This window comes from Rhizopus microsporus, assembly GCF_002708625.1.
Source record: "Rhizopus microsporus ATCC 52813 unplaced genomic scaffold scaffold_17, whole genome shotgun sequence".
NCBI lineage: Eukaryota > Fungi > Mucoromycota > Mucoromycetes > Mucorales > Rhizopodaceae > Rhizopus > Rhizopus microsporus.
The window spans coordinates 42,603-56,121 of NW_019671932.1; the positions used below are offsets into that span (position 1 = coordinate 42,603).

Below are 13,519 nucleotides of genomic sequence, written 5' to 3' on the forward strand. Positions count from 1 at the left end.
GACTAGTAGATGTTTACTGTACAAAGTATAAAAAAAAAGAATTCTGTATTATCGATTCTGCTGGTTTGTCTGTTTCTCATTAGATAAACCAGACGATGATCATTATATAAAAGAAGATCGCTACACATTCTTTTTTTTCTATTTAATTTTGTCTAATCGGGACATCACCTTCATCCCGTTCTTCTTGGCGTCTTCAACATGAGTTTGCAACTTGTTCCCTGCATTTGAAAATGCTTCAAATAGATGTTTTTGTATTTTTTATTCTGATTACAGTTACAATATACAGTAATTTACAATTAAAAATCAGGAAATTGATCTCGATAGTTCTCTTTTTGAGGGACACCATAAGGATGAAACTCTTCTGGATACTTGTCAAAGTTTGCTGTATCACCACTTCCTTTGATGTGGGGAATATGAGGTGGTTTTATCTTGCGCTGAATTAGCTTCTCGAAGTCTAATGGAGCAAACCACTTATGTTCCATGATATCAAGGTATCCTCTTTTTAGGTTTCCATAACGTTGGCTCAAGTCAGTTGTTAACAAATGCTTTAGTAGGTCCTTTGCAGCTGCATCCATATGTGCAGGATATTTTGGCTGTGTAGTCAAAATTTTTTCGTATAGCTTAAATTGGTTATCATCATAATATGGCGGATAACTAAAACAGAGTTAATATAATTTGTAGTTGTGCTCAATTAGCCGATTTACCCTGCAAGCATTTCAAAAATAAGAACCCCAAAGGCCCAAAAGTCGGCCGCCTTCCCATATCCTTTTGTTTGAATAATTTCGGGAGCAAGGTAGTCAGGTGTGCCACATAATGTCCAAGTGATATCAGGAACTTTCTTGGCAAATCCAAAATCAGTCACTTTTATATGCCCATGTGCATCCAGCAGGATATTTTCAGGCTTTAAATCTCGATAAATGATATCCTTACTATGGAGATAAGCAAGAGCCAATAATACTTCTCCTGCATAAAAACGAGCAACTTCGTTTGAAAATTTCTAAATTTGAAGCATGAGCAACTAGAGTATTATATATAAAGACACATACCTTTGACTTTCTTAAGAAGGAAAAAAGCTCTCCACCTGGAACATAGTCCATGACCATGTAGAGGTTAGCATCATCCTGAAAGCTTCCCCAAAGATTGACAATAAATGGATGTTGAACACTAGCGAGTATAGCGCGTTCATTATTTGTGTGCTCTACCTGTTTGAGCTTTACAATTTCTGCCTTTTTAAGCACCTTGAGCGCATAATATCTTTGATTAATTTTTGACTGAATTAAATGCACTCGACCAAAGGAGCCAGTGCCCACTGTACGCTCAATTTTGAAATCACTTAGTTTTAGTTGACATTTATCCTTTTCGAGTTTTTCACTCTGGTTGTGTTCATCCATAGATAATTGTTCTGTCTGAGTGACAGTTTTTGCTGGTTCATTATCTGCAGCCAAAAAAGAGCCACCGGGTGTTGCAGGAGGTGTCGACGGAAGGTTTTGGGGGCTGACGGATGAAGCTATAAAAAAGTTTATTTTTACCCAACTTTGCCTTTTTTAGAATTGACAGCTTACATGGCTTATGACGTTCCTCTTTAGTAGGAGTAGGAGGTGGTAGCGAAGGCTTCATCGTTTCTCTTGGCTGGGTCTCTGTTGGAGCAACTAAAGAGGGAGTAAGATTGTGTGTTTGTGGTACATGCTCATTGTTGCTGATAACTTACTTGGTGGTGGTTCCACATAGTCATCCTTTTTACCATCTTTGTATCCAAAAAGGTGAGTGGGTAAACTGCTACTTAATGCGAATATTCCATGATGTTGATGATGCTCTTCACCATCACTGTGATGACGATGATGAAAAGAGAACCTTGGTTTTGCTTTATCGATTATTTTACTAATTGTAGCTGGCATCTTTGTGTATACTATTATTTTTCAAATAACAAACAAAAAAGAAAGAAGAAATTAGTGCTATGATATAAGCATTTCCTGCATGGTTAGATTTTGTTTTACCGCACCAATTCAATGCTTTTGAAGCTTTGATCCACAAAATATCCAATCAAAGTTAATGGAGTTTTGTTTATGCAAATTAAAACTCAACTTGGGCCCATTTCTATGATGTGAGGATGTTGAAATGCTCTTTATTGAAATTCAGTCCTAAAATCATTCGCGCAGGCATAGTAATAATTTATTTCAAAACTAAATAAAGGCAATTAAGCCACGAACAAGCAAAGGTATTGCAAAATTTAAGATATAACGGGAACAACTTGCATTGGATCAGACGTGTTTCCATCCAAGTCAGGAGGCGAGAGAAGCTGGCACAGAAGGTGCAGGTGGAGTAGAATCTTCTTAAACAATTCTGCTGCCTACATTTCTCGGTTACACCTTTTGCAGCCATTAGAGCTTGAGCGAATGAACAAGAAATGTCCACACTGTCATTCTCTGCACTGGATAGACGAAAGGCAGGGAGCATCTTCATTGAGGAACCCTAGCTGGAAATCATTTTTCAAGCGGTGTCAGTCCAGCTACAGCTCTTGCCTGACTCACCTAAATACTTGACGGGCTGACTTACACGCACAGACGCTCAAGGAAGGCACTTTAAGAACAACCTTCGTCAGTACAATACTGTCATTGCTTTTACTTCTTTGGTAAGCATAAAACGATAATACGTTATTTTTTATTCATCAGTCTTCTAATTAAATAATGTATAATGATTCTACTTGTATGATTTTATTGTCTAAGAGTCTAATAAGTGTCTAAAGTCTATTTCTGATATACTTTTAATGAATTAATATCCCAAAAAGCAGCATTGAAGCTATGAGGATTATTCTTCACATATGATTTGCAGTCTAAGGGGCAGTGGTAACTTGAAGAAATGCTTGGAATACCAGCCAAATCACCACAAAAAGTAAGATCAAGGACTATTCTCATATTTTTGAATGCTTCATGCCGACAGCTATTTCCAAATGGAAAGTCAGCGGTAGGGCGACCCCAATTCTTGAATGTGAGTTTACCAGACTTGATATCTTTTGGAATCGAACGTCGAGGGAAGAACCAAATTTGAATACCTGTCAACTTTTCCCAGCGAACGGCGTATACACCACCGCCGTTCTTATTGAAACCTCGACCCACTGAGTTCTGCTTTGAATCAGATACACTGCATCCATGATTATTAGGTTGATCGGAGGCATGGACATCACAGTTTCTATATTTGGAAGCAGCACCTGTCATAAATTGCTTTACACCTTGCATGCTACATTTATTATCTGTATGAAGCGTAATGGTATTTCTTGTTTCATTATGAATGCCTTCAATAATCTATAAGCCACACAAAAGAAAGGTCAATATTAAATTAAAGGGAACTGCATTTTGACTTACGTCTATTTCGCCATTGTTTGGCCATGTCTGACCAAGTAACCAGAAAGCAGGCCATGTGCCACAACCGGAAGGTATATGGTTTACATCAAAAACAAAAAGACCGGAGCTATAAGTCTTGTTGGAATGGATACGAATGGATGGGCGGCCATGGGGAGCGACTGTCTTGTTGTCTGCTTTCATGATGAATCGATTTCCCTTAACAAAAGCAAGGCCTAGTGATTTAGCATGCTGCAAGTCTTGATATTGAACAAATCCGTTTGTAGGGTCTCTTTCGTGAAAGAAAGTGAATTGTTCAAGAAACTTCTTGCCAGTGTAATTATCCTTGAGTTTATATTGACATAAGACAACTTGTACCAGAAAAACAAAGACAAAAAGGAGTGAAATGTCTGTTTTCATATGCTTGACAGGGGGTAAAGGAGGGAAAAGGAGAAAAAGATGCTGTTATATTTACCCTTTAGTCAGGTTATTTATAAAGAAAGCTTGGATAGCACTCTGGATCATAACCAATGATAAGAATATACAACCGGAAAAACTAGGACCAAAAGGTACCGAAATTCAGTAAATTGTATGTTTTAAAAGAGTAAGAAAGCGTCATTCTTAAAGATGAACTTGGCTACAACAGTTACTTCATTACAGAGTGATGCTTAAAGCTGAAAGAATACAAATATGTCAAAGCTGTTGAGAGACTATGCCACAGTAAAATTTTTTTTCTGTTTTCTTTTTTTTTTTTCTTTCTCAGAAATCAGGTACACTCAATTCAGGCCAAATAGCTAGCATCTTCCTATTTCACTTACATAATCATAATATTTATCCATTCATTATATTTACTTGTAAATTATTTTGAAAAGCATACATCTACTAGCACAATCAGTCAGGTTACTGTCACAGGATAGCCTACAATATCACTACTTTTTTTTTTGGAGAGTATACACATGTGTGCTTTTCTGGATAAACTATATAGATTGGCTCCATGGTTACACATTGGTCTAGGAATAATGTTCTTAATCATTGGCTAGCAGTCACTTCCATTTTAAATCCCACAACATCTCACCTGCTTTCTTTCTTCAACATGACAAAAGTATATACAATTGGTGTAGGGTAAAGAGTTGACAATAAGAGTTAGTTTAATAGGAATCATTTTTGAACATGCTTAATCATCTTTAGAGGCCCTTCTTGCTCAGGAAAGACGGTAAGTCTTTACATATCTAAAAGTAGAAGGTTACTTGATATTTTTTGTTGCTAGACAATCACACGTATTCTCAAACGAATACTGAAAAATGTTACTGTTATCTATCAAGATGATTTTTATAAAGTAATATCAAATATATGTTATACAATATTTTGCTAATAGAAAAGCAGCCCGACAAAGAGATTCCTATTGATAAAGAAACCCAACTAGCAAATTGGGATTGTCCAGAAGCAATAGAATTTGATAGACTATTAGATGTTTTATCCTTTGCCAAGAAAAATAAGGGAAAATTGCCTGAAGGATATGATTCAAAAGAAGAATTAAATGTTCATGATGGATCTAACCAATTGGATGACCAGGCAGCGATAAAACTACAAGAGATGCTTTCGTATCTAGTAAAAGAAGACAATCATTTTATTATAGTCGACGGGTTTATGTTATATTGGGATAATAGGGTGTACCAACACTTAGACTGTAAGATATCTCTTACAACGTCTTATGAGACTTTGAAATCTAGAAGAGAGCAAAGACAAGGCTATCATACTGCTGAAGGGTACTGGATTGATCCTCCAGGCTATTTTGACAAGATCGTATGGTCAGAATACCTTCGACTAAGCCAACATGATCGTTCACTCAAAGACATTGTCGTTATCGATACAGAAAACAACTCAATAGCTCAGACAGCATTAAAAGTGGCAGATGGTTTATGTAAGCATTTACTTTGAGTTTTTTCTTTATTTATGGTACAGAAATAAAATTACAATGTGCTATTTTCAGCGACAATAGCCCTAAGTCTATCCAGCAATTCTTTTGGAGGTTCTATTTTAGTTTGGTTTGGCGCCTTATGCCGTTCTTCCGCTAGCAGCGCCACTGCATTATGTTGTATACTTTTTTCGGTTGTAGGGATATTACGGGTGTTGTGATTGCTCAAGAATACAAAGGCTTCCAATGCGGTTTTGGTATCCTCTAAGTCAAGAAAAGCAGATACAAGGGTATATAGTGTGTCTGAATTGGGTTCTATTTTTGTAAGGTCTTTTAAAAGTAAAGCATAAAGTTTCTTTAATAGTTCGAGTTCATTTGGTCGTTGTTGAAGTGTGTCTACATCTGGAAAATGCTCTACTGGTTTCATGAATGATTTAAACATGACATTGTACAGTTGTATGATAGGAGAAATACATCGTCTTCTCATTTCAAGAAATTTGTCAAAGATGGATTCTTTTGGCTCGCCATAATCGATCATCATCTGGATATATATCCGATAGCTATCCGCATCTGGTGATGGTATCCCTCTTTCCCACTTTTTGGTTTTTCTTACTCCAAGCGGTTTATTTCGTGATGGTCTATTATTCGGTGCTTTCATATGCTCCAGTATTTCGTGTACTTTATTCCTTTGTCCATTTCGAGCATACGCTGTCAACAGCGAATTCCATAGCTTCACATTTCTCAGGTCGTCTCTCGATAGATTCTGAAGCATATCGCGCTTTATGTCATCTATGCCCCCAATGTCTCCTACATTACCGACCAGGTTAAATAGAATAGAGTATGTATATTTGTCAGGGATCAACCCTCGCGCTAGCATGTCGTGATACAGTTTCTGTGCTGTACGGAGATCTGGTATTCGACTCGCAATGCCGATCAAGGCATTAAACGTATCTACACTTGGCTGAATGGCTTCCTTTCGAATCACTTCACCCTTTGCATTCGTAATCTCTGCTTTCTGCATCTCTTCAAACACTGCGAGTGCCTCATTCAAGTGATGAGATTTGACTGTTTTTAGAGGACGCCCACCTACCCAGCTGATCAATGCATTATAATCTATCAATCGGAGAGGTATGCTCAACTCTTTCATGTCATCAACAAGCGCTAACAATCGATAGTAATTTGTCAAAGTTGGAGTTGCGCGTACGGTGTAAGTAAATAATTGATAATAATTCTGACTTGTCAGAATGTGAAGTAGATTGTTGTCATAAAGGTAAGTATACAGGGGCCAAATCCGTTCAATGTTTTGTGTAGAAAGTACTCGATAAAAGTCTGCCAATGCCAAAGCTTTACTGTGCTTCTTTGTTGAATCATGTTGCCTTTCAGCCCTTGTTGAGTCCTTGTCGTCAATGTCGCCCGTCGAGTAAAATCTTACAAGCTGTTTAGGAGAAAGTGGATACTTTACAAGCATTGCGTTGTTATTTTTCAGTAAAATTCTACAGTATATACATTTCGTCTGGCTAGGCACGATATTCAGTCGATGCCAAAGCCGCTGCATGTTAAATTAGCTTCCTTTGCGTTTTATTCTGTTTTAAGTTGTGGCAAGCTAACAAACAGAAAACAAGCCATACCCCTTCTAGGAACGTCACAACGTGACCATTTATATTTAAACTCAGTTAGACATCGTTCACGTTGCCAAAACATTAAAGATGTGGTTACGAAAATAGAATTGTGGGTTGTTCCTTTCACAATTGCCATGTGGTTCACTCCGACTTCGGATGTGGTTATAGGCTTTCGGGTCGCGCTTTTATTGTCATAATTATATAAAAAAACAATTTTTCTACATTCTAAATCCGTTATACCTTTCAAAGCCGCGCATCGTGGTGTAACAAAATGTCAAATGGATTATCTCAAGAAGAAATCAATGAGTTGCGAGAGCTCAGAGAATTACTTAAACGACAACAAGTTCAAGATGACAAAGACGAGCCGAGAAGCCTTCCAAATGAAGTTCGCTTGGAGATGGAACAAGCTCCCCCAAGTCAACCCAAGAACAAACTCAGACAATATGCCAGGAATACCAGCAAATATGAAAGAGATTCCTGGACAAAGAGTGAAACGGTCAACCGAGTTTACCTTCCAGAACTCAAGAATACAACGCTGATGCAGTGCAACACATCAATGCGATCAGTAAGGGAGCCGACAGGCTTAGGACAGCAGCTCGAGGAGCAACAGAGCTTTTCTCAGACATCCAACAAACCCTGGGGAACGGATGTGACGAAAACACCATGGAAATCATCTTGGAAAGGGCTCGACGCTTATCAGTATACTGCTGGGCCACAGGCAAAGAATTGGACAGAGATCAAAGATGCAAGCCAATTTTCTATTAAAGCTCTCAGATTGCCCGACAATCTCAAGTACCTGGAAGAAGATGACGATGACGAAGACAAAGACTACTTCTTCGACACCGACACTATTGAGAAGATTCAAAGAACTAGATTTGAAAACTTAATCATGCGTAAACAACAAGGAAACTACCATCAACGAGGACATCAACATGGTGGATTCTCCAAGAACAAGGATAGTGGAAAGAGTTTTTTTTCCGGGAAGGGCAAGTTCAGACTCAAGCCAAAACCAATAGGAAACAACCAGGAACAGCCAAGGGATTCGGCCAAGGAACAGCGAGGCAAGCATTCACCCAAAACTTCACTTAAACAAGGTGAATCAGTATAAAAGAAAAAAGACTAAAAACATTAGAAAATTTAAAAAACGATCCAAAAATAGATGCTCATTATTCTATACCAGAAGATGGCATCCCGCCAGGTGGAAGACTTCAGGTGTTCCAACAAAATTGGAAAAGGCTAATCAAACACAATTGGCCCTTATCCGTTATCAAGGAGGGATATCGAATCCAGTTCAAACAACCCATACCCTGGAAGGAAAAGACGTTCAGAATGTCCAACAACGAACAGGAGGCAGTCAATACGGCAGTGAAGTCATTTATCAACTCTCAAATTATAGAACGATCGCCAAATCAGGACACTCGTTTTCTCTCAAACTTGTTCACAGTTCAGGAGGACACCAAGGTTCGACCGATATTAGATTGTCAGAAGATCAACCAGTTTGTTCAATGTCAACATTTCAAGATGAAGGGTATTCCAGTACTGAGGGAATTGATAGAAGAGAATGACTTCATTTGCAAGATAGACCTGAAGGATGCGTATGTGATAATGCCCGTTCACAACGAGTCCAGGAAATATCTTTCTTTCAAGCATCAAGGTATTGTATACAGATATCGGTCTCTGGCATTTGGATTGAGTGTAGCCCCAAGAGTGTTTTCAACATTAATGCGATTTGCAATGGAAGCCATTCGAGCCAAGGGTATTCGAGTAGTATATTACCTGGATGATGTTTGTTTATTAGCAAAATCGAAGGAAGAGATGAATACCGATGTGCAGGCGGTACTCAACCATTTGACGCAACTAGGGTTTATCATCAACTACAAGAAGAGCGACTTGGAACCTAAACAATCGCAGGATTTCCTCGGATTTGCGTTCAACAGCCACAAGATGGAAATTCGTGTGCCACTAAAGAAGATTTCCAAACTAGTGAGCCGAGTTCGTTAACTGAAAAATGCGACAAGGAAATTCTCGTGCAGATGGATAGCGAGGTTATTAGGGAAGATCACAGCTATGATACCGGTAATGGGAGATGCACTACACAGAGTACGGTTTCTACAGAGAAATCTGGCCCGATCATTGAAGATTCAAGGATACAACTGGGAGAAGAGCTGCAAGACATCGACACAAGCATGGAACGAGTTGAACTGGTGGATAGAAAAGGCAACATTAAAGAACGGCCTGCCCATATGGTCAACACAAAACGACAAGGAGACGAAAGTGGAGATATATATGGACACCTCAGACACAGATTGGGGAGTAGCATCAAACCAAATACGAACAAACGGATTCTGGTCCCAGGAAGAAAGAGAAACTTCAATCAATGCAAGGGAGTTGAAGACAGTTCTGTTTGCGATTCAAATGCACGCAGGAAGAAACCAAGGCGAGCTATTTCATATTTACACCGACAACATGACCGCTCTAAAGCATACAAAGAAGTCGGGTGGGACAGCATCAGTCTTGTTACAGTCATTGACGTTGGACATACAGCAGCTTATAATAGAGCACCATCTTCAGGTAAGGTACTTTCACGTGCCAGGGGTACAAAGTATAGAAGCGGATAATTTAAGCAGATGACAGAAGCCTTTTTACGCAAGGACTCTGCCGAGATGTTTTTTCAGAATACTTCAACAGAGATGGAAGATGGACCTGGATGCCTTTGCGTCAAGGGAAAATACCCGCCTATCACGTTACTGGAGTCGAATGCCCGATCCGTCTGCCCAGGCTATCGACGCCTTCAAACAGAGGCGACCTCAGAAGGGCCTCTACTTGCGCCCTCCATGAAAGTTGACTCCACAGGTGTTGAGGAAACTACAAGAAAACAAGGTGAAGACGGCGGTGATGGTGACCCCAGCTTGGCAAACACAGTTCTGGTGGCCATTGATGCTTCGTCAATGCTTAGAAGGTCCGATCAAAATGCCAATCAACAAGACTTGGTGTTTAACCGCTTGGAGATTATCAGGGCACATCAATGGAAAAAGGCAAGGATGTCAAGCAGTGTAGGTGACTTTCTGTCACACTCGAACAAGATCAATACGCACAACAACTATGATATTCAATGGAGAAAATGAGCAGAATGATGTGTAAGACAAGTACCAAGAATAGATCCTACCGCATACAACCCAAGCATAGTAATAGAGCACCTAGTTTAGAACAAACAGTTTTCATATCAGCATCTCAACGGCATTAGATCAGCAATAGCATCTGTATTTCGAGTATTACATTCCGACAAACTATCCTTAGCATCTCATGAAAGGATTCAACAGTTTTTCCAGGCAAAAAGGAGAATCGACCCAAAGCTCCCCAACTATACGAAGGAGGTATACAGTCTGACACCTATAATCAACATGATAAGGTCTTGGGGACCAACGAAGGGCCTTAGACTAAAGAGGTTACAAGAAAAGACGGTTTTACTTTTAGATATGGTGACCATGTGACGACCAAGATCTGACCTAGGCAGATTACAATATAAGGATGTACAATTTGAGATAGGCAATGAGCAGAAGATAATTGTTGTCACTCTATTAGCCAGGAATCCCAAGGAGATCACTCCAAAACAATCCAAGTTAGGAGTCATTGACGAAGAAATCGTTTGCCTAGTGAAGACGCTTTGGTATTTTGTTGAATGTACTAAGGACAGAAGAACTCATCTACCTAGCACCACACCTTGTTCTTCACCTATATTGAGGATGACGAATTTTCGAAAAGTTCTTCAGTCAAGGACAAGACAGTGGCTCAATGGATCAGCAGAAGCTTAACCACCGCGGGTATCGACCCTGATAAATTTACAACACATTCGATCAGAGCAGCAGCAAGCACATACGCAGTACAGCAAGGTGCTTCCATTCAAGAAGTGAAGATCCGTGTAAATTGGAGTTTAAATGCAGACACGTTTGAGAAATATTACTTAAGACCAGCTAGCAGAAGACAGCAAGGACAAAGGATAAGCAAGCGAATTTTAGAAGATACTGAAAAGAAAACCACATCCGAAGTCGGAGTGAGCCACACGGCAATTGTGGAAAGAACGACCCACAATGGCCTAGTTGGCGAAACGGAGACGGAGGATGTGGTGGGTGCCCGCCCTTGGTACCAGTCCTGGTGGCCTTCTCCCAGCCCTGAATTGCTCTAAAATTCTTAGCAGCTTTTCAGGTATAAGGGACTTAGAATGTAGAAAAATTATTTTTTTTTTTTATATAATTATGACAATAAAAGCGCGCCCCGAAGGCCTATAACCACATCCTCCGTCTCCATTTCGCCAACTAGGCCATTTTTGGAAAATAAAAATAGAATTTTTAATCTTGACAAGAGAAATTTTTGTTAAGCGATAGAAATTTTTATTGAGCAATAGAGTTTCTTGAGGTCAATAGAAAAAAATTATTAGCAGTTGAAAAAAAAACCAACAGTAGAATTATTGTAAACCAGAGGGCTAACACAGAAATATATATCTCAAGAGTCAGAAACGCATACATTTCCTGAAACCTTTTCCAAATCTGTGAGTTAAATTCACTGTATCACTGTTTAAAACCCAAACATAAACGTCATCAATTATATACAGGTGATCTATCGTAGGTCACGCAATTTCAATTAGTCATATTACGTGGCGCCAGAGTTTTTTTTTTCTTTTTCTCTTTGGATATTGTAGTTGGCAAAACATCGATCAGCCCTCTCTGTTCACTTTTCAACAATGTGGACATGAAGACTATTGACCCCCCTGCCAAGTTTTGAATTGCTCCATCGAAATTAGAAAGAATGTATTTTGCCTTTCTTTTTGCATTTTACAAACTTTTGTATAGCCATTGACTTTGGACATTACAAAATGACGATGCTTGAAGGAAGCCTAACCTTTACTTCAACATCGCAGGGAGTTTTGTTATAATAGGAGACATCGATCAGCTCTCTGTTCATTTTTCAACAATGTGGACATGAAGACTATTGACCCCCCTGCCAAGTTTTGAATTGCTCCATCGAAATCTATAGAAAGAATGTATTTTGCCTTTCTTTTTGCATTTTACAAACTTTTGTATAGCCATTGACTTTGGACATTACAAAATGACGATGCTTGAAGGAAGCCTAACCTTTACTTCAACATCGCAGGGAGTCTTCTTAAACTCATGTCAATCGGATATTTTACGCAGGTAAAACCTATTTCTACATGACGATTTCTAATGCTATTGTAATATCTTTATGAAATGTATCTGCGTCAAACCAATAATGTCCTAAAGTTCTTTTCCTATGAACTTACTTTTTCAAGACGTCATCAATAAATTCGTTCTTTATTTTGCTACTCAAGATCTTTGTAAATAGTGGGACCAACAAAGAAATTAGTTTAGCAATAATGTGTTCTCGGTTTATTATCATTTATTCATTGGAAATCATACTTATCCTAATCATTGTTGCCTCCGTTCCAGGTTCCGATGAGGTGGTAAAGGCTCTTTCGTGCCACGCTTTATTTTCAGATAACATATAATAAAAAATTTTTTCAATTCCTATTTCTTTAGATCTTTTTCGCGCCGCGCACCGTGGTAATAATATGTCCAATGATCAATCTGAACAATTGTTTACAAGAGAACAAGTCGAACAAATCATTGAGGAAATGCAAGAAAACTCAATCTTGACAGATCAGGTGAAGGTCCTACAAACCTTCCAAACGAAATCTTGGAAGAACTGGAGAACAGCTCGTCCATCAATTTACAGAAAAACATCAAAGAATTTGTTAAGAACCTTCCAAAGTACGAAGGTAGGGAATGGACCAACAGTGAGATTTTCAACAAAGAGTTCCACAGAGAACTTAAAAGGAAAACTGTGGATGCCCTCCAAAGCACAAACGCAGTATACAAGGGAGCTGATCGACTTATCATCGCAGGAAGAGCAGCAACTGGCCTTTACGAAGAATGTCAACAATTTCTTGAATCAGGAGGAAGCGAAGAACAGTTCTTTCACATTATGGAAGGCATCAGACAACTCGCAGTTTACTCATACGCCACGAGTAAGACCACCAAAAGTGAAGCTAGGACAATGGCGATCAAGGCGCTCAGGCTCCCCGATAGCGTCAAACACTTGGAAGAAGAACCAAGTGACAAGGCCTTGGCCTTGGGCAGAGAAGAAGTTGAAAGAATCTTTCAAGCCAGATACGAACAGTCCATCCTCAGAAATGCAGTGGGACGACAACAATAATCAATTAACAACAATAACAGAGGATTTGGACGTCAACAGAGATACATCAGGGGCCGTGGAACCTTCCACAGGTCTTTTTTTGGACGCAACAAGGGCCAAATACACACGGAGGCCCAAAGCTCCAGTCAACCCCAATAATACCGCCATCAACGCCAGCGTCTTTCCCCACGACAACGGCGCATTACGCCATACCAAGCGATGGTATATTACCAGGGGGCCGTCTCCAACGTTTTTCAGAGCAATGGAAACGGACAATACTTCATTCATAGCCTGTGTCAGTAGTAACACAAGGATATCAACTTCAGTGGAACCACAAACCTCAACCATGGAAATATACTCCGATGAAGTTCACCGAAGAGGAACAAGTAGCAGTGGACGAAGCAGTGAAGAAATTTCTGAACTCAGGCATAATCGAGCTTTCC

At 39.3% G+C, this 13,519-nt stretch overlaps 6 protein-coding genes across 6 annotated transcripts; 3 read left to right on the top strand and 3 right to left on the bottom strand.

Annotated features, from left to right (window-relative positions):
• Positions 1-232: 232 nt before the first annotated feature.
• RHIMIDRAFT_262706 (Pkinase-domain-containing protein) lies at positions 233-1,943 on the bottom strand. Its single transcript, XM_023611625.1, has 5 exons — positions 1,709-1,943; positions 1,563-1,649; positions 1,047-1,507; positions 705-997; positions 233-654 (listed from the first exon to the last, which is right to left on the bottom strand). Exons 1-5 carry the CDS (start codon positions 1,893-1,895, stop codon positions 297-299), a joined length of 1,386 nt encoding a protein of 461 aa, XP_023463124.1. The 5' UTR covers positions 1,896-1,943; the 3' UTR covers positions 233-296.
• An 801-nt stretch (positions 1,944-2,744) lies between these two features.
• On the bottom strand, positions 2,745-3,787 carry RHIMIDRAFT_294288 (1,3(4)-beta-glucanase; the record flags this gene model as incomplete). The annotated part of the gene is made up of 2 exons (XM_023614074.1): positions 3,360-3,787; positions 2,745-3,299 (listed from the first exon to the last, which is right to left on the bottom strand). Exons 1-2 carry the CDS (start codon positions 3,753-3,755, stop codon positions 2,745-2,747), a joined length of 951 nt encoding a protein of 316 aa, XP_023463125.1. The 5' UTR covers positions 3,756-3,787.
• Positions 3,788-4,602: 815 nt separating this feature from the next.
• RHIMIDRAFT_206732 (P-loop containing nucleoside triphosphate hydrolase protein) lies at positions 4,603-5,273 on the top strand (the record flags this gene model as incomplete). The annotated part of the gene is made up of 2 exons (XM_023606929.1): positions 4,603-4,671; positions 4,719-5,273. Coding segments are annotated over 2 exons (624 nt in total), but the record flags the coding sequence as incomplete, so codon positions are not given.
• Positions 5,274-5,305: 32 nt separating this feature from the next.
• RHIMIDRAFT_240531 (uncharacterized protein) lies at positions 5,306-6,718 on the bottom strand (the record flags this gene model as incomplete). The annotated part of the gene is made up of 1 exon (XM_023609397.1): positions 5,306-6,718. The coding sequence occupies one exon, from the start codon at positions 6,716-6,718 to the stop codon at positions 5,306-5,308; it is 1,413 nt and encodes a 470-aa protein (XP_023463127.1).
• Positions 6,719-6,995: 277 nt separating this feature from the next.
• Positions 6,996-8,088, top strand: RHIMIDRAFT_47096 (uncharacterized protein). Its single transcript, XM_023615287.1, has one exon. It carries the CDS (start codon positions 7,141-7,143, stop codon positions 7,975-7,977), a length of 837 nt encoding a protein of 278 aa, XP_023463128.1. The 5' UTR covers positions 6,996-7,140; the 3' UTR covers positions 7,978-8,088.
• A 4,365-nt stretch (positions 8,089-12,453) lies between these two features.
• Positions 12,454-13,097, top strand: RHIMIDRAFT_240533 (uncharacterized protein; the record flags this gene model as incomplete). The annotated part of the gene is made up of 2 exons (XM_023609398.1): positions 12,454-12,479; positions 12,542-13,097. The coding sequence occupies 2 exons, from the start codon at positions 12,454-12,456 to the stop codon at positions 13,095-13,097; spliced, it is 582 nt and encodes a 193-aa protein (XP_023463129.1).
• Positions 13,098-13,519: the final 422 nt, after the last annotated feature.